Here is a 27,778-nt window from a genome sequence, read left to right on the forward strand (position 1 = left end):
AATCCGGATGTCTTTCTGGGGACATGATTCAGAAGGAGGACAAAGAGCGACATGAGCAAAAACAAAAAACAAAAAACAAAAAAACAAAAAAACGATGACAACATATGAAATGAAAGCTAAACAAACGACGTTCTTTTTCCATTTGTTTTCAATTCGATTCAATTCTCGAGAGCTGGGACTCTCCCTCCCCTAGTAGGGACTCAAATAATAAAGATGCATGGGACTTTCCCGGAGTGGGTTACGAAAGCGAAAATGACGGAGAGATCTGGACCGTCATCATACAGACTCTGCGGCGGAAGTGAAGCAAGAAACGACTAAACAACGGATCTATAGACCTTAGCTACTTCTGGTCAGTTTCATGGGAGCTGACAGCAGGTAAGATCGATTATATGACTGGTTTATTCTCTGCTCAGTTAATCTACGAAGCTGTTTCAGTTATAGGGGATTTGATTTAGAGGTTTCAATACGACGATTCGGACAAACGGCAAAATCTAAATTTTGTTATGCATTTTATATACTTAACATCAATCTCGCATGAGATGGATGTATATATATGTACGATACAGGATATCGACTAAAACAATAGTAATCGTTTGTAAACTCAGCAATGTTGTAGTTCATTAAAGTACCGTAGTACCGTGGTACCGATGATGCAGAGGTCAGTGATGCAAATTCACAACACTATGGCGACGTTTACAATGTCTTGTCGGCCGCTTCTATGGCCGTAAGATTCTAACTCTCATTTCACCTTTCACAGACCTTGCCAACAGGGCTGAAAAGAGTTCTGCTTTATATTGTCAAAATTTTGGTTTGAATGTTTTAGCCGCGGAACCGCACGCAGCACCTAAACCTTTCACGCGCCTGGCTGATTCATGCACATTGAAATTGTCCTCCCTCAATGAATATTCGGGGTCTGATTAATTTGGAAAGAAATACAACCATGCAAGCTTATAACCTTAACGCTGTAGATTATAGAGAGCAAAACTTCACAAGACCGAACAAAACAATCCATAACACCGCAAACATCGTCAGGAACATGCCAATACAGCTGGGTTCTTCGTGAGTCATGGAAGCCGGAAATGGATCATGACCTGATACGAATGGAGAAACTCATTGCCATCAATGATTTTTCTTAAGTGAGTATAGCATTGTGATGCTGGCCTCAGTTTCAAAATAAAATCATGTAACTTGGGTATATATATATTGACTCTACAAGGCTAGACAGCAACGTGCTACTGTTTACCCCTGACAAAGTACTTCTCCCTATAAGTGCCCTCAACTCGGACGAAATCGAAAACGAATTCATGATCATTCAGCGAGAGAGTTTGTACTTTGGGTTCGGTTAGATACTTTGATAACCTCGATAATCCAATGAATAAGTATTAATACTTCCCAGTTTCGGAAATGTTCTTTTGAATCAATCGATTAATTTTGATTGGTTTGATGAATGAACGATTCGTCTTGCCGGCTATCGTGCGTTTATATGCTAATGTGTTGTTGTTTTCCGTTTTCATGCAGTAAAGGAAATAGTTACCATTCATTGCCTAATGAGGAAGGTAAGTTCATTTCTAATCTTGCATTAAAAATTTAAGGGATGAAAGGCAAGGATGCGCTTGTCAGGGAAAGCTTGCCTCTGTTTATGAAGTGTCCCCTAGTAACGAAGCGGTTCTAAATATAATAGACACTTATCAGTGAAGTTATTTAAGGAAATTTAATTATTTTTGACTAAAGAAGATTCAAAATTATTTTTAATTTGAATGCACATTGAACGTGCGTTTAGTGATGTGGTTTATTTACCTAAGTTAAAGTGTATATTACCCAAATTAAAATAACATGAATCCAAGAAGGGACAAACAAAGTTTCAATTAAAAGAAGGACAGCAAAGTTGAGTAACTCGTTGTTCCTTTCTTTGCAGGTAAAGCCATCCAGAGGCAGAATAGAAACACGCCTTTGGATCAAAAAAAGAAGAATTTGAAATCTTACCAGTCAAGTAAGAATCAAGATGATGTGGAAGTAGACATCGGCGAGAAATTGGAAAAGAACGTGTTACAGGACGGTGCTCAAGTTCATGAAGTCAAAAATAGTGCCAGTTGTTCTGTGACTAAAAGCCTGGAAGTGGACAATGTAGGCGACTCCAATGCAATAACTGAGATTTTTATGGATGGTGAAAAGGGAGATATCATTACAGAAAGCGAAGTAATCATTTCTTTCTCTACTAACTCAGCAGAATCTAAATACGCCGTTCATCAAATCGATGGTGCAATTGGACCTGTAAATGGCTCAGTTGCATGTGACCGTTTTAGCCATGGCAGTAGCAACATTGTACTTGCTGAGGAGAAAAGTACTTCTAACCAAGGAGGCGATGTTAGTGGTGGAACTGGACTTGCTCATAGTGACCATGGTGGCAAAGTCGGTGGTAGCCTTGAAACTGTTGATGGTAAAAACGCTTGTGACGGAGGTGGCCATGACAAAAGTGGCATTGGACCTTCTGATTCAAGAAATATTTCTAACCGAGTTAGCCATGACAAAAGTGGAACTGGACCTACTGATGGTAGAAAGGCTTTTGACCAAGTTAACCATGAAAACATTGGCATTGGACCTGCGGATGGTAAAATGACTTGTGACCGACTTGACCATGCCAAAATTTGCATTGGATCTAATGATGGTAAAAAGACGTTTCATCGAGTTGACCATGACAAAATTGGCATTGGACCTACCGGTGGTCAAAAGACTTGTGACCGAGTTGACCATGACAAAAGTGGCTTTGGACCAACTGATGGTAAAATGACTTGTGATCGAGTTGACCATGACAAAAGTTGGTTTAGACCTACTCATGGTAAAAAGACTTGTGACCGAGTTGACCGTGACAAAATTGGCATTGGACCTACTCATGGTGAAACGACTTGTGACCGAGTTGACTATGACAAAATTAGTATTGGACCTGCTGACAGTAAAATGACTTGTGATCGCGTTGACCACGACAAAAGTGGCTTTGGACCCTCTGATGGTAAAAAGACTTTTCATCGAGTAGACCATGACAAAACTGGCATTGGACCTACTGATGGTAAAAAGACTTGTGACCGAGTTGGCCATGAAAAAAGTGGCATTGGACCTTCTGATGGTAAAAAGGCTTGTGACCGAGTTGGCCATGGCAACATTGGCATTAGACCTACTGAAGGTAAAACGGCTTGTGACCGAGTTGGCCATGACAAAATTGGCTTTGGACCTGCTGATGGTAAAAAGACTTGTGATCGAGTTAACCATGACAAAAGTGGCTTTGGACCTACTGATGGTAGAAAGACTTGTGACCGAGTTGGCCATGACAACATTAGCATTGGACCTAGTGATGGTAAAAAGGCTTGTTATCGAGATGACCACGATAAAGGTAGCATTAGATCTGCTAATGGTAAATCTCCTTTTGACTGTGTTTTCCATGCCATTGGAAGCGTTGGACTTGGTGATAGCAAGGCTGTTTGCGCCCATGTTGGCCAAACCAGTGGTACCATTGGTTATGCCGATGGTAAAGATGTTGATGACCGTGTTGGCCATGCCAGTAGTAGAGATGGGTCTGCTGATGATAGCAATGCTTGTGACCGTGGTGGTCATGGGGGTAGTAGGATTGGAGCTCCAGATGATAAAGGCGCGTTTGGACACCGTGGTGATGTGAGTGGTGGGATCGAATTTGTTTATGAAGATGATTGTGACAGTGGTGAAGTCAGCAGTAACGTTAGACATGCTGATGGTAAAGATGTTTGTTACCGTATTGAAGATGACAGTAATACTACTACTAGTGAAGCTGGTGATGATACTGGTGGTGCTTGTGGCAATAACAGTGGTGGCATTTGGTATACTGATAGTCAAGATGCTTTTGACGGAATTGATAACGGAAGTGGACTTGTCGATGGTACACATCCTAGTAGACACGTTATGGCTGCCTGCCTTGCTGAAGTCACTAGTGAAGAAGCGTTTTATCTAAGTGAGACCAGTTTCTATGACACCGATTATAGTGAAGTGGCTTCTGACAGCTTTGTAGAGGAATATGCAAGTGGTGATGGCGTGATTCATTCCTTTGAAGAAAGAGTGGATGCAAATGGTGGTGATGCTTACGACGACTACTTTAATTACTGGGAAGGTTATGGAAAAGTAATAAACTGTTGGAATGAAGAAGGAGAAGAAGAAGAAGAAGAAGAAGAAGAAGAAGAAGAAGAAGATGATGATGACGATGTTGATAAAGAAGATGAAGAGGAGGAGGAGGAGGAGGAGGAAGAAGAAGAAGAAGAAGAAGAAGAAGAAGAAGACTACTGGGTCGAAGGGTATGAGGATGACAACTACTTAGATTACCCTGGAGTTCTTGTGGACAACACCAAGAAATCCCAAAAAGAAAGCATTAACCTCTGTCATTTTTCTGCACACAACCCTCAGTCACCAGTTGCATTACCAGGACCACTCTTGCCACTAACAGATGAAGGAAACGGTCAAGGCGATTTTAAAACGTCAAAAGGAGCATTTAACGAGGACAGAAACAGAAAGAGCAGAAGTCTTCCGAAATGCCAGTTGAGTCGCAGAAAGACTGAGAATGATCTTGAGACACAGTCGTGTGCAAAGGCTACGTTGGATGAACATGTTCTCATGGTCAGTGGACTGAGCGAGAGAACTACAAAAGACGGATTGCTCAACTTTATTGAGGTGGTAAGTGGCGGAGAGGTCAAAGACATCACCATGATGAAGCAAGGGAACGCTTTAGTTACCATATCAACACAAGCACAAGGTTTGTGAATACAATCTTATTATTATTGATATCATTTTATTGGGTTGAAATATAACTAAGAGCCCCCTAACAGATCTTGTAGGGCCTTCTCTACCACTTCCCCTCCCAATTTACAAAATGGTAGGTGAAGACAATGCAAGACGGACTCAACTAATTTGAGGTAACTGTGTCAGTGTTTTGAGAGTTATCCGTGTATAACATTGTGCAATTAAAATTAAACTAGTGGTAATCAAAGATTAGAGTAGTTCGTTCACGCGTGTATTTTGCAAATGTGGTCGACAAAGTTGGTTCGAATGACAGATAACGATATGCATGTGAAGTTGAACTAGCGATGAATAAATTATATCCCGCAGCAGCGACCCGTAAAAATGTTTTTAATAAAGTTTTAACTTGTACTGGACAAAATGTTTTCCAGGTGAGACATTCTATTTAAGTATTTGCGAAACTCAAAATTCAATTTCAGATCGCCAACACTTGCGATAAATATTGCTTGAGAAAAATGTTTTGGACCAACCGACAAAATATTCACTTGAAGACGAGGGCTTCGAACACTTGCCTCGAATCCGTGACTGCGTGCATCACGCATGACGTAATTTGCCATTGCTGTAGGGGCCAAATCGGCGAACAAATCCGTCCTAAAACAGACTGGATTAGGATTGCGTTACACTTCGTGAACGCAATAAACATCAAACAGCGTCATAACTTATTTTAAATGAACTATCCGTTGAAAATTTTAAATGACCCAGCACATAAGCCCCCGGCGGCGCGTCACTCCTTTAGCCACACGTGTTCAGCTATATTTTACCAGTTCGTATGAGAAAAATAGACATTTATGGTCATAATATTCTGCTTGTCATACAGCTATTGCAAAGATGAAAGAGAAATGTAAGAAGAGAACGTTGGACAAAAGCACAGTTACGATTGAAACTAAACCTGCCCCTACAAGTATACTGGTCAGCGGCTTCTCCCCCAGCGCCTCTGAGGACCTTGTGAGGTTGTACTTCGAGAGTCCTCGCAGTCAAGGCGGGGCAGTGGAAAAAGTTCATTTTACAAGCAAGAGTGGGCAAGCTGTTGTTGTTTTTAACGACACCAAAGGTAAAGCGTGAAAAGTTTACGATTTGATAACGAAACTCTGAAGTAAACTTGGCTATGCCTGCGAACGTTTATTATGTGAAACGTGCCGTCTGCTCTTGTACAGTGACCAGTGACAGACTATCAAGCTATATACACATTAATTCGTAACCACAACTTTATAACTTCTTTGATTGCTAATTTTAAACCTGGAAACGATATACAAGCATCATACTGTATATCATATATACAGTACATCATATATATACTATATATATATATATATATATATATATATATATATATATATATATATATATATATATATAACGTTTGATAAAGCAAGGACGGACAACTTCTGACGGTAAAAAAAGTTAAAAAGTTAAAAGTTTAATAGAAAAACGTTTCGGTCTTAGACCTTCATCAGTTACAAGAGAAAAAGGACGAAAACTAAGTTTAAATACCGTTACAGTGTGGGAGATTACGTAACGAAATGAAAAATACAATATTGTGCTATTAATACATCGTGATTAATACAATACAGGAAGAAAATGCAAAACGAGAAATACAATGCTGTACTATAAATTGCGTCATACAGGGTGATAATTAATAGACCAAACGAAAAGAATACAATACTGTGCATAAATTACATTATAGAGCGTGATAATTGCAGAACTAGGTTAAATTCAACCTAAAAACTAAAAGAGTTAAAATAGATAAAACGGACTCTTGCAATGCGGTAAATATAACGGGAAAAATAGTTTGCAAAGATAAGCAGTTGAAAAAAAAAAAAAGAAACCTACGTTTACGCTGGACAAGGTTAATAACAAAATCCCAAATCGAGGCCTTTGGAGCATTAACTTTTTAACTTTTTTTACCGTCAGAAGTTGTCCGTCCTTGCTTTATCAAACGTTTTTAAATTCATTTTTGCGGTGAGGCTTGGACTGTGAATCTTCATTGATCCTCCTGACGCAGTGGCATTCTTTGTTGGCTTGGGGCATTTTATAACCGTTTGAGTAGCATAATTAGAAAGCATTTGTTGATTTTGCAATCCAACCCTAAATTGAAAGAACTTTTCCCTCAAGGCTCTATCATACCATCTTTTCGTAGAACAAAAAACCTGAAAGAATTATTAGCACCATCTCGTTTTAAAACCGCCGATGAGGGACAAACAATTCAGCCAAACAATGGCTGCTTTAAATGTGAAAGAAATAGATGCGATCTCTGTCGAAATTTCTTTGTTGAATCTAAATCATTTCTAAGTTTTAAAACGGGCAGAAAATACACCATTCATTCAAGGCTTTCTTGTGATTCTAAAAACGTGATCTATTTAGTTTCCTGCAAGAAATGTCGTTTACAGTACATAGGATCAACTACCACCGATTTTCGGGTTAGGTTTCGTAACCACAAGTCTGCTATGCTCACAAACAAAACCACTTGTGAGGTAGCAGTACATTTCAATAAAATTCCACACCCCTTGGATGATTTTGAATTCCAATGCATTGATCAGGTGCAGGCCCCTAATGACTCAGACGAGATCGATAGGTTTTTAATTACGAAAGAGGCTTATTGGAGTGCTCAACTGTTCTCTTTGGCTCCCCATGGCTTAAATAAAAGAAAAGAATTTCACTCCAAAAACAGAATTTGTTATAATTAACTTTCTCTTGTGTAAATATGCGTTCGCGCCATAAGGCAGTTCAAAGGCCCTTCCTTGGATTTTGTCAGCTTTTTGGGTGTTAGGTATGCTCAAAGGCCCTGCCTGGGATCTTATTACAGCTTATTGTTTAAGGGCCCCTCCAGGGATTTTGTTGTTTGTCAACCCTTTAATGCTCCAAAGGCCTCGATTTGGGATTTTGTTATTAACCTTGTCCAGCGTAAACGTAGGTTTCTTTTTTTTTTTTTTTTTCAACTGCTTATCTTTGCAAACTATTTTTCCCGTTATATTTACCGCATTGCAAGAGTCCGTTTTATCTATTTTAACTCTTTTAGTTTTTAGGTTGAATTTAACCTAGTTCTGCAATTATCACGCTCTATAATGTAATTTATGCACAGTATTGTATTCTTTTCGTTTGGTCTATTAATTATCACCCTGTATGACGCAATTTATAGTACAGCATTGTATTTCTCGTTTTGCATTTTCTTCCTGTATTGTATTAATCACGATGTATTAATAGCACAATATTGTATTTTTCATTTCGTTACGTAATCTCCCACACTGTAACCATATTTAAACTTAGTTTTCGTTCTTTTTCTCTTGTAACTGATGAAGGTCTAAGACCGAAACGTTTTTCTATTAAACTTTTAACTTTTTAACTTTTTTTACCGTCAGAAGTTGTCCGTCCTTGCTTTATCAAACGTTTTTAAATTCATTTTTGCGGTGAGGCTTGGACTGTGAATCTTCATTGATCCTCCTGACGCAGTGGCATTCTAGGTTGGCTTGAGGCATTTTATAACCGTTTTATATATATATATATATATATATATATATATATATATATATATATATATTTTTTTTTTTTTTTTTTTTTTTTTTTTTGATTCAGCACAGTAATTAAGGGATATTCCTTATCACTTTGTCAAAGCTAACTGTCCTCGCAACCGCACAGATGACTTTAATTTTTCAGGGCCAGGCTTATCCCGGTTCTATTGCATAAAGCCATTTAGAGTGTCCCTACTCCCATTGGAAGAGCTCCTAGCCATCGGAGATTTTGCCCCCGCCCAGAATTTTTATCAAGATTCCCTTAAAATTTTTGCAGCCTTTATATGAGCTTCAGGATGCGAAGGGAACTATAACTAAGTAACGTCCCTTAAAACTGTTGACTACCCCTTTTTATACCTCTGGCTGAGAAGCTATCTCCTCTTGTTCCAGAGTCCGTCCCGTTACCTATTGGACACAGCGTCTTCCACTTATTAATCCAAAACCTAATTTTCTTAAATTACTTTTTTAGATATGAAAAGGGTCTTAGAAAGGCAGGAAGAGCACCCACACGTTTTGGATGGCCGACAATTGACAGTGTCAGTTTTCCACGAGTTTCTTGAAGACTTCAACAGCGACCCAGTAAATCTACCGAGTTCTTTCCCTACTCACGGCAAGTTTGACAGAAAGCAAGTAACCCAGCAGTCAATGCAGAAAGAAATACAGCGGCAAATTCATTTGGCTGTAGATCCCGATATAATGGAGTTTGTCTACGAATCATCCCAGCTAGATCAGTTGACGACATTGCTGAAGGATGAAGGAGGTGTGATAGATTGGAATCCGGGAAGCAGACATGCTCTTATCAGGTGCACTGAAAGACTAAATGATGATTCTTGTCAGTCTCTATGCATAGGTATCGTGCAGTCGTTTCTCGACAAGTTTATGAAGTGGGATGTCCGAATAGAAGATGACCTAAGGAACAATCTGCAAGCGGGTTCCATGTCTGCTGTTCTCAGTTGCCCAGGGGATGATCCTCCACTCGTTAGAAGCATCACCCATGATTCAACGTTCTACTTGAGGATTGTGTCACTGAAATCCAAGATGAAATTCTACGATGAAATACTCCAGGAAAAACTGGTGGAAATGTACCGTCTGGAGAAGAAAAAGAGCTATCGGGTGGAAAAAATAACGAGCATCCCAGAGGAAGAAGTTACGTTGCTGAGAAAAATAAACTTCGTACAAACCCTTCAAGATGAATTCAAGGAATTGACGGTGGAGTTTGATGCTGAGAGTAGGGAAATCTACCTTGAAGGACCTCAGGAGGAGTTGATATGTGCCAAAAATCGATACCAAGTACTGGAAGGTAAAATGACAGAAAAAGAATTGCATATGCCTGAAAGTATCTTGAAGGTGCTAAGTACAGTTGAGGGATTGCAAGCTGTAGAAACCGAAATGGCGGCAAACCAGATAGAAGCTGTACTTGTACTCCAGGAGAATGACGAGGCCAACCCACACTGCGTAGCTGCCAAGTTGTTGGGCATTTCACCTGACCATGCAAAAAAGGCATCCAATCTTATCAGCAGTTTGACAGCAGAAACGATGGTAGAAATTGAAGAGAGAGATCTCCTTTTAACAACAACGCCTGAATGGAATCAGATTTGTGACGAGATCGTTCAAAATGGCAAGGTGGCAATCCAGAGAGATGATACAGGCAAGATGTCGGTCGGTGGCTTCTCAAGAGATGTCATTACTTCAGTGAAACGGTTGAACTCTTTCCTCAAAGACAATGCCGCGGAGGAACTGACAGAAGAACTTCCCTGCCCGTCAAAAGACGCAAGGACGTATATAAGGAAATGCCGGAAAGACGATTTAACAGCAATAGAAAAGAGACTAGATAAATTTGATGTTAAAATTCTCGATGGAGCAGATGCCAAGAAGTTTGTCATATCAGGCCACCAGGGAGGCTTAGCACTTGCTAGGCAAACTGTAAATACACTCGTTCATGGGATAGTGACCAAGGAAATGAAACTAAAGCAGCCGGGGCTTCGCACATTCTTTTCGAGCGGCAAGGCAGGCGATCTTGTGGAAAAAGTTGAAAAAGATCAGAAATGTGTAGTTCGAGTGGAGAGAATCTTCCTGAACATCAAACAAGAGCGGCCAACAAGAGCGGCAGCATTTGCTGAGTCAGACTCTACGGACAGCGAAGATGATGAGATTATCTGTGTCGAGGACAAGTCTAGGACACCCCCATCGAATCATGCGGCTTCATTTTCCGTGACAACGCAAGGGCACACTATCTCATGGAAAACTGGGAACATTGCACATGAACAGGTAAGTGTAGGTAGATGTGATTAAGATTACATAAACGATGGTACGTTAGTGTAAATGATTTTTTCAACACAATTTACTGGTGGCTTCTGAGCCCAAGTGACTAGTAACTAGTTCCCTGCTCAAACGCCTCAGACTGGACCCAAAAAATCCCATGCAGAGGGCATGACGTAAGGCTCAGAGATCCGGGTAGTTTTAGTGCACATACGTAGAACCCAATCCTAGCCGGGCATTAGATTTAGCGGGACGTCGATTGAGTGCATTTGAAATCTTACACGATTCCATCAAAATGACTAGCAAGTAGCTAAAATCCAATTACCAGTGCATGGCAATAGGCTCCAATGTTGTTTTGTAAGATCATGTATCCTGTAATTGACATCATTCTATTCTTGTTAACTTTTAGGTTCATACAGTGGTAAGTTCTCAAGGAGCATGCGCTAATGCAGTAAAGCGTTCCGCTGGTCCAGGAATGCTAGCAGTGGCGCCACCAGCCGGGGAGATTCGAGTTTCCACTGGATTCAAATTGCCATGTCAACACGTGATCCATACACGTTGTTCAGAGTGGAAAGGAGGGGTTGGAGAAGGGGTTCGTATACATTAAAAAACTGTGTTTCCATTTCTCAGTTAATCCACTATAGCCCATGTTGTCAACGACGTGCAACCTGACCATAACTCATAGAAAACGTGGGCAAGTTTTCTTGCTACAGGCTACTTACATTATTTTTAAAACGTCGCTCGATAGCGAGGCCTAAAGTTTTCAAAATGAAACGACACTTATAGCTTTATTGGAATAGAAACGGTATAGATTGATAGCCGAAAGCTTATGTTTTTAATATATTTTTAACCAGAGAACGTTTTTATTCCAATATGTCTTATCCTGGTTACAGTTCTATTTTTACTTATAGCTTTGTCTGTTGTGTTCGTCGGGCCTCGCTACCAATCTGGATTTTAAAAGCGAGATTCTAATGGGGCATATTGCCGTTTGAATAGACCTTTTACAGTGGTTAATTGTCGCAATTAATGTCAATTCATTGTTTTGCTAAAAATTAAGTGTTTTTCAAATAAATATTGTATTTAAAAAATTGCAATTGCTTTAGTTGCATGTAAATAAAGTTTTTGTCACTCCGAAGGTTTCAGCGTTTTCTCGACCGTAGGCTTAGAAGTATAGCTTGGTTATAGCCCAGTTATACTGCAGACCGACAGATGTCACCGTCTTATTTTCCAGATAGACTTTTATTACAATGTACTTGTTATTAACGTCTTTATTTTGCTTGATTCTAGACACTGAGGAACATCGTCCGGAAGTCTCTGTGCAAGGTTGTTGAACTCAAAGGAAGCTCCATCGCTTTTCCTGTAATTGGAACTGGAAATTTACAATTTCCTCAGAATGAGGCGTCGAGAATCATGTTAGACGAAGTGATCAACTTTTGCAGCAGTAATCCACATTCTTGCGTGAAGGATATTCGCTTTGTTGTCTTTGATCGAGATCAAAGTCTGATTGCCGCATTTCAGCAGGAGATGAACTCTTTGCAAGCACGCTTGGGAGGAACCATCCCAAACCCCAGCGAAGTGACGTGGTGGCGAAAAGTAGAGGTTGTTCAAGGTAACCTTATAAGGGAAAGAGCCGACGCCATTGTCAACATTATTGGGAAGGACATGAACTTGTATAGGGCTGGAGAACTAAGCAAAGCAGTGGCCAAGGCTGGCGGAGAGCAAGTGATTCAAGAATGCAGGAGAGTGGGACAGCAACCCGGAGGGTCGGCTGTTATGACAAGGGGCGGGAATTTACCCGCGCTTCACATCATCCACCTAGTACCAGACTCCTCAAACAAACAACATCTCCAGAGCTGTCTTGAAAAGTGTCTCCTCCTCGCTAGCTCGAAAGGTTTAAGATCCATAGCAATCCCAGCCATCGGAACAGGCGCTTACCACATGACTGCGGCTGATTCAGCACAGTTGACCTTCCAAGCTTTAGGAAATGTAAGAGGAAGCTGCTCAAGCTTGTCTCGAGTCAGAGTTGTGATTTATCAGCAAGATATGCTCGGCGCCTTCACCCAAGAGCATCAACGCGTCATGCAGTTTCAAAAACGAGATTCACCAGTAGGCGAGCCGATGGCGTCTACAGCAAAACCGAAGTCAGTGAAGAAAGTTTTGGGAAAAAAGAATAAGAAAAAGCGGTCGTCAGTGACGTCATCAGGAAGCGAGTCGACTCTCCATATCTTCGTCACTGGCACGAATGAAATAGCAGTAAGCTGCGCTTTAGATTCTTTGAAGACAGGGTTCTCTGAGGCCTGTACTAGTCAGGTGATTTCAAACGAATGCGTAAGTCAGCTGTCAGATAAGCAAGTCAGCCTTCTGATACAGAATTCGAAAATGCGAGATGTTGAGCTCAAAGTCGAACCTGCGAAGAATCGAATTGAAGTTCGTGGGGAGGCAAAGGATGTAACAGTGGTGATCGGGAAGATCTGGCGCGAGCTCAACGAAAGATTAAAACGAACAAGAGCCCGCGAGCACGCCAAACTGCTGTCCAGTCACGTGGAATGGTGTTATGTTCTGTATGGCAAAACCAGGCGTTTTAGTTCGACAAAAAACGCTAAGATCGAGGAGGCGTACAGCAAACAATGTCTGAGCGTGACAGTTGATGTTCGAGGAGATAAGTTTCGACTGGATTTAAAAAACAACACAGGGATAGGCAGTCTGTCAGGGGAACGCATCACTATCAACCGCAAGGCACTGGGCCCGTCTGAAGGTAAGACATGTTGTTACCAGGCACTTCTTTAGAGCGGTTTTCATTTGAGTGTCGAAAAGAAATTGGTTTTGCACATAATTACTACGCTTTGCGTTTGGCTTAAAAAAAATACTCGCACTAATTTTTCGTCCAATCAGAAGTAAGAACAAAACCAATCATGACTTGCTCGCACTCGTTTTCCCGCGCTTTGCGTCCGCTACATGTCATTACTTAGTTTAGATTGGCTCTCTGTATTGTCTATGGCCGTTGTGATTGGCTTGAGCGATTACTTTAATTTGGTATTGGTTTTACGACACTCGACTGAAAACCGCTCTATTTCGATCGTTATCTGTTTTTCTTGTTTCTTTTTTATTTTCTGGATCAATTTCATGTGGTTTTTAAAAGCACAATACCTTCCGTCTTTCGCGTCGTATACTGCCGTAACGGGCAATTTTAAATTATTCGTTAATTTAATTGTTTCAGCTAGTTCGTTTTTACCAATTTTAAATTATGTTGCTAGACAACAATTTTTTTGTGCAGCTGGTGGTGTTTTAGACATTGTTAGGGCAGTACAATATACGAAGCTACGTTAGAAATTAGCAAATACCGCAAAATTGCGATAATAATATAAGTAGTGATTATAGCCCTGAGTTTTTATTCAAGTCTCTTTGACGGTCTTATTTTTAAAGGGGAGGAGGATCTTACGTTATTTGTTTATTTGTTGCTCGGTGCGGTGTTGGAAAATTTCATGTGGGTCCGAAAAGATTGAAACCGTCTAATCGGCGTTCTTTTTTAAGGGTGGCGTCATAAATTAGCGGGTGTGTGACGATCCATATCGCGTCGGAGAATGAGAATAGCAGAGGGGCTTAGAAATGGGTTGAGTTTTTATTAAGAGCTGAGACGGAAGGGAGCCTTTTATCGACAGCGGCGTTGCAGTTTCTAATTTAAGCGTTTGCTTAGTCGTAGGAATTTCTTTGCCCAGTCACTGGACGCCAATGCCAAGACAGCCGAACGGAAATGAGGTTACCGTGCATACTGTAAGAGTGGCGTCCCACTCTTCTGAGTTCCAGAGTGTCCTGCAAGAATTTCAAAAGACAGCAGGCGCTGCAGCCATTACGAGTATAAAGAGGATTCAAAATCCACTGCTTTACCAGGCCTATCAGCTGAGGAAGCAAAAGATGGACAAGGACAACGGAGGCAACAATGAACGACTTCTGTTTCACGGGACAGCGTCAGGAAACGTGAAAAAAATCAATTCCCAAGGATTTAACAGGAATTTTTCAGGGGTGGCTCATGGTAAGCCGAGACTAATAAACTTTAGAGCTGATCATATTCTCCTTTCAAGTTTTTGCAATAACCCATTCCTTTTATAAAACGACGAGGCTCGCTATATTAGCCTGTATAGCTTTGAGCATTTGATTAACCAATCAGAGTTCGCTTGATATCACTGACAGGCCGTGTAATATATACCACCCTGTTGTACCGTTGTAAGTAGTGTATTGTGTTTAATCAGAACAAATGTGGATAAATCTAGATTGTTTACAGTTCGTAGTTTGTTCACAGCCCGTATTGTTATTCCATCGTTAAACGCTTGGATAGAATCGTGAGAGAACTGGACACCAGCGCGAAACGAGAGACTTGACAGGGCTAGGGGTGGGGACCGAGATAGATAAGTCCACTTTTTTCCACTTTTTGTCTACGGTCTCTCTATTCTTCGTTAGGCTCGCATCACTCGCCTCCCTCCCCCCTCCCCCCCCCCCCCCGCGTGCTCCGCGATCGCGATAGCTTCACTCGATTTTTCCTTTTTTGTGTGTTGAATAATAGAGAAGCTGTGAACAGTCTAAGTAAATCCATTGCATGTAGGCAACAACGTGCTTATCATTCATCAAAATTCCTTTCCACAGGCACCGCCCTGGGTAAGGGAGTTTATTTCGCCAGAGATGCCTCCTATTCAATGAAGTACACTCTCCAGGGTACTGGTGGCGGTAGGTATATGTACCTCGCCCGGGTCCTGGTCGGGCGATATTGTCATGGTGACCCCAAGTTGGTTGTACCTCCCTCAAGGGATCCTTCGCGACCAGAAATTCTGTTCGATTCTGTGGTGGACAACACAGCAAACCCGGGAATTTTTGTTGTATTTTCTGACAGTCAGTGCTACCCAGAGTACCTTATTACGTTCTGATGGAAAGAAATGGAAACTTGGGCTAATAATACCATAACTAATAGCAAAATTTGTAACCAACCAGCAGAGATGGCGGAGCGCATTTTTAATTTGGGGAGGTGGAAGGGGGGCGGGGGGGGGGGGGCTTACAACGAGCGCCAGAGGCGCTAACTTGTAGGGGGTCTGGAGATATTTGTGAAATTATTATTTTATGTATTTTTTGCTTGAAATTGGTGGGGAGGCTTTACAGCCCCCCCGCCCCACTCCGCCGTCCCTGACCAGAACCAAAATTTTCAGCATAAAAATTGTAAATTATGTTGTTGTAAAGATTGTTCGTGATAGCCAAGCAGTAGCTATACATAGCACTAGTTATGCAAAGCTCTCTCATGGTATATCATGGTATATCCCACGAGTCACTTGTATTTTCTTGGTATACACACAAACCTTTAGGCGAGTGTGTATACCAAAAAAATACACGTGACTTGTGGGATATTCCATGCATGGTATACCATGAGCTGAGCGTAACTATTTTATTCCATGCCATAGAAAATACAGTGGCCAACATAATCGTTGTGACATGCGCGGCTCATGATGGGAAGGTTAGATGCAATACCGTCGAGTATACCATGGCTTTCCTGTATTCTGATTGGCTGTATTTTCTATGGCATGGTACAAATAAATATATACGCATCTGATACGAATGGCTAAGTACTAGTGAAAACAATTATGTCTTCTGAGATTTTTAATCATATCAGTACTGTAGCTGACTGTTGAATGTAGTGATTAGTGTTAGTGTTGGAGCGGTTTTCGTTCAAGTGTTGGGAAATAATTAGTTTTGCTCCACTACGCTACACGATTGGCTTAAAAAACTCGCGCCAATTTTTTATCCAATCAGAGGTAAAACCAAAATCAATTGTGACTCGCTCGCACATGTTTTCCGGCGCTTCCCCGTCAGCTACAGTGAAACCTGTATTAGGCGGACACCCTTCGGACCCTCACTAGCTAGTGTCCGCTTAATATACAGGGTGTCCGCTCTGAGCAGGTTCTAATATATTGTGCAATAATAGTTAATTATTACCCCTTTGTAACTCAGTGTAACACAGTGTATGATCAAAGACTATTCCGTAACACGATGTCCAGTCAGTCAATGCATTAATCTGACAAAACCTACTTAGCTTTAAAATGACATCGCTGAAACATGTTAAAGGAGTATGAGCGGAGCTTTCAGAAGTAAAAAGTCCTTAAGTGTCCGCTTATTGCAGGTTTTGTGCTACAAAATGCCTTAATATTGGTGTCCGCGTTCGCTTAACAGAGGTGTCCGCTGAATGCAGGTTTATTTTACAGTAAATGTGGGAAGAAAATTTTGGGACTTCGGCTGGTGTCCACTAATAGAGGGTGTCCGCTTAGTATTTATGGGGTCCGCTTAATACAGGTTTCACTGTACATGGATCAAACGGATCGGAGGAAGAAATTTGATGACATTCTTTTGGCAATACCGATTCCTCTGTAACTGGTATTTCCTCTGGGCCGCTGCAGTCGACAATGTCAAATTATTTATGTGGTCTGTTGACTTATATCTAAATCGATAATTTAAGCTAATTTATGCAGTGCGAATAGTTTATTATAAAGTTTCAAACCTTACAGTGCAAGACTGAATTATGTGAAAGCTTTACGAATAATGGCTATACATAATAGGCTATACATGATAGATTAAGAAAAACCTATTTAGGACACTCATATTGAAAACCGCTCCACTGCATTTACTTACAATATTATGGGTATGTTAGTATCAATGTTAGTTATTTGTTTGCAAATTATTTTTGTACAAACAATAAAAAAGGCAAAAAAAGAACCATAGGAGTATCCTTGCAGCCATTCAGATCGCGAGGAAACGCTTCTAGTAAGATTGCGTGACTGTTCAAAGAGACAAGTCGAGCACCATCCTAACTTATAGAGAAGTAGGAATCAGACTTCAGTATCCGTATTCAAAAATGACAATTATATCGTCCGGATATTCCTAGACCCTCCTAGTGAATGTTACCCAGGAGTACATCAGCAGCTAGTGTGGAAGGTAGATACCCTCAAATATTGGTGTCATTGGCGAATACTGATCACGAATGGCCGCTTATCTCTAATATTGCATTTTTTCAAAGTCCTCCAAATTCTACAACATCAACTTAAGGTCCTGAAGAAGCTCTGCAATAGCGGTTACAGTGGCAAATCTTTGGAGTGCGTGACTCGTAATGTTGCGTGACCAGCCAAAGACGCGCGGGGCGCTGGGCTGGATATTTTACTTTGGCACCACTGCCGGTTGAGAGGAATCACATTTCACACTCACAGACGAGGGAAAAGCGAAAGCATTGAAATCTGCTTGATTTGGTGGAGGGCCGGATTCAGTACTTCAAGTTTCAATCGAGTGAAGTGTTTTAGTGAGAGGTAGGCCTTCTTCACTGAATATTTGAGTGATTCAATGGGAAACGATCTGCGTCTGAAACAACTGAATGCTTTCAAAACGCTCGAGTCGTACGCTTGTCTCAAGTTATGAACACAAAAGCATTGATTGTATTATTCTTCAAAGAGTTATTGTCGAGGCTTAGTAAGCCCTCTCTTGTATTATTATCTGCTGATTGTAAGGGCACCGTTAACTGAAATACTTTTCGCATCCCTCGTAGTTAAACGAGCTTCAAAACTAGAGCAACTCACAAGTCTCCCATTTTTGAAGACCCTGGTGTAAACATGAGTCGGTAACATTGATTACATCAATTTCCTGACTTAAGGTTTTTTGAACCTTTCACTTATGTATCAATTTGTAAATTCGAAGTAACAGATGGGCTATCAGCTGGCGAGCAATTGGCGATGGCAAGCGGTGAGAACGTTCATCTTCATCAAAAGTTCATTTTCCCTGGCATGAGAATAAATTTTTAAAAATGAACCTTGACCTCTCAAGGTAAGCTTGAAATATTCGTGCAGCAAGGGGGAGTTAGCTGGGTAAACTCCATGGATAATCAGTCCTGGGTTTCATTAAAACCGTAATTTGTCAGAATAGTCTTTTGACTGTGAATTTATTGATCTTGTGTGAATTTACCCTAGGTGCCACTGGTTTTTCTTGCGCGGTTTACTATGGAACGCCAGAACTGTCTTGTGATACTTTTTTTATTATATTGGGTGGTTATGTCATTATATTTAGTACTTATGTTATTATATTCGGTGATTAACTCATTATACCCGGTGCTTATTCCATTATACTCGGTGCTTATGTCTTTATATGCGGTGCTGTCTTCATTATATTCGGTGCTTATTCCATTATATTCGGTGCTTCCCTCGTTATATTCGGTGCTTTCTTCGTTATATTAGGTGCTTTTTACATTATATTCGGTGCTGTTTTTATTATATTCGGTGCTTTCTTCGTTATATTCGGTTCTAACTTTGTTTGGTGTTTTCTTCATTATTACGGGTGCTAACACTATTATATTCGGTGCTTTCTTCCTTATATTCGGTGCAAAGGCTATTATATTCGGTACTTCCTTGTTCGGTGATTACTTCATTATATTCGGTGCTTACTTCATTATATTCGGTACTTTCTTCGATATGATCGTCACCAGTCTTTGCAAGGGGCCGTACAATTTGGAGGTGGTCTAGGGAAAGCCGGGAAAAACGGGTGTCACGAAAACTCAGACCCCGAAACCTCAGACCCCGAAAACTCAGACCCCTCGAAATTAAAAACTTGATTGTTATCACCTGGATTGCTCTATGGCCACAATGGGGCGAGATGTTTATCTTCTCCGGTTTATGTTGTCGCGTCGATCAAACGGTGAAAAACAAATATTTAACTTCTCACGTTTATCGCTGTCGTGTCGGTCAAACAGTGAAGAACTAACAAGGTTTAGAACAGCAGCCGACACTGTTTTTCAAAACAGACCTTTTTTATGCAATCGTATGCAGCAAAAAATGTGTTGTTCTCTGAAACATACTCGTTTGATCGCAATCTGCTTTTTGACTTTATGTGCGTTGCGTGACTGCCGCCGATAAGCGAAGCGAAGTATTTCCGTCCGCCGCACGCAAGAAAAAACCTCTGGTACCCAGGGTAGTGTGAATTATACTGGGATTATAAATTTACGTGGATAGACATACACTTCCCTTTTATAGTAGATAAAGGCAAATGTTTACAAGCATTGTTCTTGTTAGTAAAATTTGCCAATCAGTTGTTGAAAAGACAATTCCCGCTCAATTACAAAACAAAACAGAAGAGGGAAATCAATTACAATTTGCGTCACGCAATAGGCCATTTCCGAGTAGCCTTTTGTGGTTGTTAGTAAACGCGTAACAGAGTAACGGGTAACGGCGTAACGAGAAACCACGTAACGGGATTTTTTTCTGTTTTTTTTTTTTTTTCTGATGCTGTGGTTAATTTTTGTCATTTAAAAAGATCTAAAAATTGAAAAAAAAAAAAAAAAACGGTATATAAAAACATGGCGCACGCTGGTTCTTGTTATAAGAGAAAACGAAGACAAAATATAATTATCTCAAGTATTAGTACGTGTAAAATTTTCTTTTAACCACGGGGAGTAGAGGAGCCAAATTCTCCTCGTGTTTCTGTTTAATAATTAGACTACGAGTCCGAATTTTCCAGGAGGGAATAGTCAACTCGGCTGCTTGTGCGCCTCGTTGACTATCGCTCATAGAAAAAGGAGAGCGAGTACATGTAGTCAAATTGTGTTAGTAGACACTCTCAAATTACACCTCATAACCAACAGTTTAAGAGTTTTGTGTATTTTTAAGTCTAAAATTTAGAATAATTTTCAGTTTCAAGAGCAGCGTTCACGCAGTCGTTGTCTGTCAGCGAATAAAAAAACGATCAGAGAACCAATCAGACTCGCAGATTTCCCGATAGAACACAGCTGAGTAGCTGCTAAAACTCGATAGAAACACATCTAAGGTGTTTACATTTCTTAAATATTTTGGTACTATCTTTCCTTCAGTACGACAGTTAAAACTCGTGAAACATGTTGGTTGTAGGGTCTGAGATCAATATGGACTACCAAACAGTGCAAGTTCCTTGCTCCATCGATGCCCTGCAGTTCATATTGCAGTATCGCATGCCACAAGTTAAGGCCATAGAAAGGAAGCTCAGCGTGTATAATGGTGAAATCGATATTGATGCTCACGACAAAATTTTGGTCACGGCTAGAAGTGATGGTATTAACTGGGCTGTACAAATGGTCAACGAACTCATTGACAAAGTTGTATGTGACAGTTTTGAAATCGTGCAACCTGGCATCAAGACCTTCTGCGCCAAAGGCAGATTAGATAGCCTGCTGAGAATGGTTAAAACTGAAGAGAAATGTCACGTGGGTGTTGAAATGAAATTCCTTCACAGGCCAAATAACTCCAATCCAAATGGGTCAGCGGCAGTAGGTGCAGGCTCGCCGTCTACAAGCTGCAGTGCAAATGTTTCGCCTGGTGCTATCGGCAACGCGGAACCGTCAGTTAATTCATCAGTTGTCTTCGTTACCCCTCAAGGGCACAAGATCTCATGGAAGATTGGAGACATTGCAACAGAACAGGTTTGCTGTTGATGCTTTTTGCTATGATTCTTGCTAATGTTTGATACCTACATGTACACTTTTACTTCATTGCATACACAGCTACTGAGAAACCTGGGATCAGTTTTAATTTATCCGTCCCGTTTTCCGGCTCTAACCCAGTGGTTGACGTCTGGTGAACACTAAATCTGTTTGGCTACTGCAGGTGCTGTCTGTTTACCAGTTAGCCAGCCGGCTCGAAGTTACTGCCCAATTAGAATCTTTGAGTGAAGAGAGGCACTGAGACAGCGCGGTTTCTCAGCCAAGAACACTGACCGCATTAATACTAAATAGCATAATTTCGATGTTTACATGGTTCCCCTAATTTGGGAGAGGCGGTGGCCCCATGGTTAGTACGCTCGACGCCGGATCGAGCGGTCCGAGTTCGAGCCCTGGCAGGGGACGCTGTGTTGTGTTCTTGGCAAGAAGCTTAACTCTCACAGTGTCTCTCTCCACCCAGGGGTGTATAAAAAGGTACTGGCGAATGTACTGCTGGGGCTAACCCCGTGATGGACTAGTATCCGATCCAGGGGGGAATAGAAATACTCCTAGACGCTTTATGCTATACAGAAACAGGATATTAACGCCACTGAGTCTGGTGGGTCACTTGGCTCGAATGCAGATTTTACCTTTTTACGTTGGTTACCCTAAAAGATCTAAAAAATATATAATTCTTAAACCTGCGTTCCTTTCTACTTGAATGTTTTAGTAACCTGAACCTAATTGCTACATATCATTCCATTCCAGGCGCACACGCTTGTTAGTCCTCAAGGTGTTTGTTCAAAAGCTATTTTCTCTGCCGCCGGACCCAACATTTCCAAAATCTATCAAGCTCCGCAACCAGGAGAAATAACGATAACCCCAGGGTACCTGTTGGCTTGCAGTCACGTGATTCACACGTGCTGTTCTAAATGGGATGGAGGCCATGGGGAAGCGGTAAGTGACATTGAAGATCAAGGCCATGTATACACTAAGCTGAGGAAATTTGAAAACGGCGTTTTCACTCTGAAAACGCATCAAATGTTTACCGTCCACACTACGCCGGAGAGATTTTACAGTCACAGGTCATTTTGGATTTGTGTTTGAGGAAAACTCGCGCGGTGAAATCACATGATTGTTAAGACCTCATCCTTTTCGGAAAGCTCCGTTAAAAGTGTTTTCCGTCCGCACTGAAACGCAAAGCAAGCGTTTTCAAATTCCTCCGGTTTTCAGAGCGTTTTCGGAAAGCTCCGTTTTCGTGGCGGACTAGTGTGGACGGGCCCAAGAATAGGTTAAGGAAGATAAATAAAATGCAAGACCATGGTGCTTTTCCTGATCGCTTCATCGCCCTGTATAACCCTCCCGGGAGTATAATTCGAGGGCCTTGGTGTAAACTGACTGTTTCTCGTGTGTGACCTGTACGTTTATTCCTGCGATATTCATAAGGTATTTCTACTAAACGATTAAGGAAAATAAAAAAAACGATATTACTGCTAATTATATCTAATCGTAATTTTTTTGGTACGCTTCGTCGGCATATCAGGCTAGTATGGTCGAGCCATGTTTGACATGTTTGGTATGGGAACCAACATACCCATGGCGAGACCAAACGAGCCTGATATGCCGTCGAAGCTTACCAAAAAAGTACGATTAGTTATTTACCGTACTCAAATTCCTCCGAGTGACCATGATATCGTAGCCATATAAGGTCAGTGACTTGTTATCACAGGACATCAGGACAGTAGACACGGCTTCTGATTGGCTAATTGCGAATTTGGGTCAGGTAAATACCAGATAATCAGCGTTATTATTTATTTTTTCAAATTCCAAAAACACCATTTCCCAAATAACAAACCAAATCAGATTTCATAGCACTGCACAGTATTTGCTAATTTCAAGTGGCATGTTTCTGTTATGTGATATAGTTTCATTGTACGTCATTTGCTCGTTCCAGACTCTGAGGTCCATTGTCCGAAAGTCTCTTGCCAAGGTTACTGAGCTTGGAGGAAGTTCCGTCGCCTTTCCTGTGATTGGAAGCGGAAAGTTAGCCTTTCCTCCACAAGAGTCGTCGTGGATCATGTTGACCGAGGCGTTGAAGTTTTGCCAAAGCAATCCACATTCCTTGGTGAAGGACATTCGTTTTGTTTTGTTTCACGGAGATCAAGCAGTTATTGATGCCTTTAAAAAGGAAAGTGACAATTTGCAAGCGGAAAATCGTCAAGTTGTGGAGGTCGTCCAAGGTGATTTGTCTCAGGAGACAACAGACGCCATCGTTAATATTATTGGCACAGACATGAATATATATGGAGCGGGAGAGTTAGGCAAAGCAATAGCCAAGGCCAGCGGTGCTCAAGTGGAGGACGAGTGCAAAAGACTGGGCCAGCAGCCACCTGGATCAGCTGTGATGACAACTGGCGGGAACCTGGCAACGCCGAGCATAATTCATATGGTTGTAGGTTCCTCGACAAAGCAACATCTCCAGCTTTGCGTGGAAAAATGTCTTCAGCTAGCAGAGGCGAATGGTCTGAAGACGATCTCACTTCCGGCGGTTGGGACTGGGGCTGGTGGACTTTCGGAAGTGGACTCGGCCCAAGCAACATTCCAAGCTTTGAGGAACAATTTAAAAAGCTGCGTAAACTTGCGTCAAGTTAGAATAGTCTTATACCAAGCTAAGTTCATGGAGGCTTTTCAAAAAGAACAGAAACTCATGCAACCGCAAGAAAATCAACAGCAAGTTTCCATAAGTCCATGTCCCGTGAAAACAGAAGAACCGCCGAGAAAGAAGCCACGCATGACCCAAGATGGCGTGCAGGATCCAAAGAACAAAAACAGAGTGATCTTTTATGTCAGCGGCCCCAGCAAAGCAGCTGTCAAGAGAGCTACTGATACACTGAATCGAGGGCTCACGGAGGCATTTACAACCCAAAAGGTTGAACAACGAGCTATAGGCCAGCTCTCTAAGAAAGAGGTCGCTGGTCTCCAGAAACGGGCTCAGAATCATGACGTCAAATTGGAAATTAACCAACCCGTGAATCGAATTCTTGTCCATGGTGAACACAGTGGTGTGGCAGAAATGGTCGGTAAGATCTGGTGCCTCCTTAACAAAAGAACAGAACAGAACAGGGCCAGTGAGCCCGCAAAACTGCCAAGTAAGTCCGTAAAGTAATCAAAATAACTGCATCAGTAAGATTGGGCTCCAGTGGGTCCTTCATGTAAACAGAACTTATAGCTTAATCAGCAAAACACTCGTCTCTTAGTTATAATAGGGTTACCAAGCACTTTACTATCCAATGTAGATTGGTTGATTTCATCTCTTATATCAGTGGTATCACTGCAATACGAAATAAACCCGTACCGAACCTCTGTTTTATGTTTTCGTATTTTAGCTGCATCACTTCCAACAAACTGGGACCCAATGCCTCGCAACCAAGCTGGAAATGACGTGACTGTTCACACCGTTCAACTATCCCCCTTGTCACGAGAGTACCAGCAAGTCACCTTAAAAATTCATCGGAATGGATGGTCGGCGACCATTGCGAGTATCGAGCGCATACAGAATCCTCATCTTTACCAGGCTTATCAACTTAGAAAGTCTAAAATGGATAAGGACAATGGAGGAAACAATGAGAGGCAGCTGTTCCATGGGACAAATCCCGAGAGCGTGACGAACATCAACACTCAAGGATTCAACAGGAGCTTCTCTGGGCTAAATGGTAATAAACAATACCCTCCATTTGGCGCGAAAATATGCACGGATATTTGTCCACGGGCATTATCTGTTCCGAGAAGCGAACAGTTAACTGTGAGCTTTGAGGATTGTGTTTATTATCTTTCAAATATTTTTCGCAACACGCGTAGTTTTGAAAATTGGGAAATATCACTCGGATATTCCCCAGTTTTAGTTGGGGAATATTCAGTAGCGTGACGCGTTTAGACCAATCATGTGAGAGCGAAAATATTTGATGGATTATAAGGGCAGTTATACACTATAAGGGGCGAGAATACGGCATTTATAACCCCTGGAAAATTTCTCAATAACGAGTGTCGTTGATCATGTACATATATCAAACACGAAAGACAGTGTTTGACCACATTTCCAAACACCGAGAAGAGAGTTGAGAAAATACGACTCGCAGCGGAGTATTTTCGACGAATTATTAATGACATTGAGGAGTATATGGTAATCTGCATAGCGGGGACATTCCGGCGAAAATTCTTTTTGAGAAATTGAAAAAACTAGCACCGCCAAACAAAGTTCTCAGCAATACATTAAAGTGAAGATTGTATCAAACAAGATATTACCATAGTTAACAATTAGATTGTGAGCTCGAGATTTCTATCGCGTGAATGTTGACGAAGGCGCAGCTCGAGTCAAGTATCACGCATAGAAATCGAGAGCGAATAATCTAATAAATCTACTAGTCATTCAAATTATCTAAATCCTCTTCATACTTCATAGACAAGAAGCGGCCGCCAGTTCGTTAACAAGCGCACACTGCTGCGCTACCCATTATCTGCAACAGAATAGATAGTGAGTAGCGTAGCCAATCAGAGAACGACATTCATGACAGAACGCTAATAGATTTACACTAAATAAGAATACATGTCCAGAATAATTCCTGATTTGCGGCGAGTTCTTTCAGCTCCACCTAACGATATCCAGATAACTGGGAATAATAATCACGAATATCGGTACTTCTTATTAGTAGTGTCTTGTTGGAAGGTTCCCACTGGGGAGGGGGAGATCCTCAGAGGGAAGGGGAGGGGCCTCACAATTTTGCTATTTATCTCTTGATCAAGGTTTTTTTTTTTTTTTAATCTCTCTTGATTTTTGGTTTATTTTCTGCTTATCAAAGAGTTTAAATCGTACTAACATTCTGTATTTGATTTTCCAGTAGGAGCCGCTTTCGGTAAAGGAGTTTACTTTGCAAGAGATGCAACATACTCTTATCTTTACGCCACTAGAAGTGGGGCTAGTGTTGGCAGCCGATGTATGTACCTTTCCAGGGTCCTGGTAGGGGAGTATTGCAAAGGAAATGAAAACATGATTGTGCCTCCTGCAAAAGACCCTTCACGGCCAGAAATTTTGTTTGATTCTGTGGTAAATGACGCTGGAAATCCATCAATCTTTGTTGTGTTTTTTGACAATCAGTGTTACCCTGAATATTTGATCAAGTTTTAATATAGGTTTGTAATGTGAACGTTTAATGCTTTATATAATTGTTATTATTAATTGTACAGTAATAACCAAGGTAAACGATGCTCATTGTATCAAGTATATAATGTGCATGTTTTAATCCAAAGAGAATTATTTCCTTGTTACAGGTTTTAAGTTTTTAAGGTAAATATTTTTAATTTGTATCCGTTTGTTGCTGTTATTATTGTATCCACAAAGCATTGATCCTTCTCCTCCAAACAAATGCAGTTTAGAATGTGCGTTTCTACAAGTGAACGTTATTAAAACGAAATGTTACTTGACGAGCCTTTTGGGGCGTTATATTATGTCATTTGCGAGATCACCTCTGGATCCCTAGCGGAGGAGAGGGAAAACAGAACAAGGCAAGCATCTTGGCAGCCGGCGGTCTCGACCTCCTCTCTTTCAAACTAACGCTAAGATATAGGAGAATCTTTCTTTACAATATTTGCCTCATTAGCATAAGTGATACAGTTTCTGATGGAACTACGAAAACATTAGTTTTGAATATTGAAAGGGCACAACACGATAATTTGTCCCAAGGAATTTGATCCCGATGTATTGAATACTTTTTGTGTGGCGTGGGTTTAAAACTCAAAATTTTACAAAGAATGTATGTATGAGCTCATGGGCGCTTTTGCCACCCAGAAATTTTTCAACGAACATTACACCCAAAGAACCAAAAATTTCATCAATTACTATATTTCACCAACTCTTTAAGAGGTACCCTCTGTAATTTTCAACTATGGCCATTTGGACCAGAAAAAATCAAATTCCTCAAACTTTCTCAGGTGAATGGTCTAGATAAGTGATTCACAAAAATATAACTTTCAGTTCAATTCGATTCGTATTTTAGCGCTGGGGCCACCATCTTGGTTTTGCCCCTCTGAGAGGGCTTTTAGCGGCCATTTTAGGGCACATTTTTAACAATTTGCCATACAAAGAAAACGATCTAACTCCGGATAAAAACCCTTTATTCGAGACAAGCAAATGTTTCTTGTTACATTGAGAGGCTGTTTTGGCAATTTGATCATCACCTGATTTTTCTACAGAATTTTAAATTTCTTCCCTTTCGGACTACTCATGAAGCGCCATAAAAAAGGCGAAGTTTAAAGGAAAATATCGCCAAAAGTACATCACTTGAGATCCCAAAACTACCCTCCACTTAAAGAGCAATGTCTCACCTGTAAAAACATGCAATAAAATTTTGGGGCAGTTAAAACTGTAAAATGTTAGAAGAAGAAGTTTAAGCTGTGTTTTTGTCAACAAAGACCGCCGTCCTAATTAGCATAATAACGTGAAAATAACGATGCACAGAGAAAAAAAATGATATATTCCACTTATCTCGCGACATGTCGACAACTGGATGTTCCACGATGCCTCATGTTATATTTCCAGTATGTTTCAGCCACATTTTCGGTGATTAGTGTACGAAATAACTCTCAGACATCGCCACGGTTAAGCAGATTTCAACTCTCCGAAGCCCGCTTCATAACAGCTATCAACATTATTTGTCTTTCGCCCCATAAGTCGCCGTTTACAAGAAGTTTA

General features: G+C 41.0%; 2 protein-coding genes across 5 annotated transcripts in view; both read left to right on the forward strand.

The window, feature by feature from the left end:
• The first annotated feature begins 144 nt into the window (after positions 1-144).
• On the forward strand, positions 145-17,332 carry LOC145494656 (uncharacterized). Of its 3 annotated transcripts, none has more exons than XM_081474191.1 (9): positions 145-1,136; positions 1,519-1,556; positions 1,916-4,768; positions 5,630-5,863; positions 8,788-10,586; positions 10,987-11,169; positions 11,865-13,332; positions 14,272-14,607; positions 15,216-17,332. In XM_081474191.1, exons 1-9 carry the CDS (start codon positions 1,123-1,125, stop codon positions 15,491-15,493), a joined length of 7,203 nt encoding a protein of 2,400 aa, XP_081330317.1. In that variant the 5' UTR covers positions 145-1,122; the 3' UTR covers positions 15,494-17,332. The 3 variants fall into 3 exon arrangements, with proteins under 3 accessions (XP_081330317.1, XP_081330316.1, XP_081330315.1); XM_081474190.1 differs by having other exon boundaries at positions 145-375; XM_081474189.1 differs by having other exon boundaries at positions 973-1,556.
• Positions 17,333-17,515: 183 nt separating this feature from the next.
• LOC145494661 (protein mono-ADP-ribosyltransferase PARP15-like) overlaps positions 17,516-27,778 on the forward strand; it is a 10,651-nt gene continuing 388 nt past the window's right edge. The window contains exons 1-6 of one of the 2 annotated variants that reach the window (XM_081474200.1): positions 17,516-17,908; positions 20,452-21,036; positions 21,802-21,990; positions 22,988-24,182; positions 24,420-24,746; positions 25,929-27,778. The exon at positions 25,929-27,778 is cut by the window's right edge and continues 388 nt beyond it. In XM_081474200.1, coding sequence (XP_081330326.1) covers positions 20,476-21,036; positions 21,802-21,990; positions 22,988-24,182; positions 24,420-24,746; positions 25,929-26,215 — 2,559 coding nt within the window. In that variant the 5' untranslated portion in view covers positions 17,516-17,908; positions 20,452-20,475 and the 3' untranslated portion in view covers positions 26,216-27,778. The remainder of the gene's footprint in view (positions 17,909-20,451; positions 21,037-21,801; positions 21,991-22,987; positions 24,183-24,419; positions 24,747-25,928) is intronic. The other variant, XM_081474201.1, reaches the window with a different exon arrangement.

Source organism: Orbicella franksi, chromosome 8, assembly GCF_964199315.1.
Source record: "Orbicella franksi chromosome 8, jaOrbFran1.1, whole genome shotgun sequence".
NCBI lineage: Eukaryota > Metazoa > Cnidaria > Anthozoa > Scleractinia > Merulinidae > Orbicella > Orbicella franksi.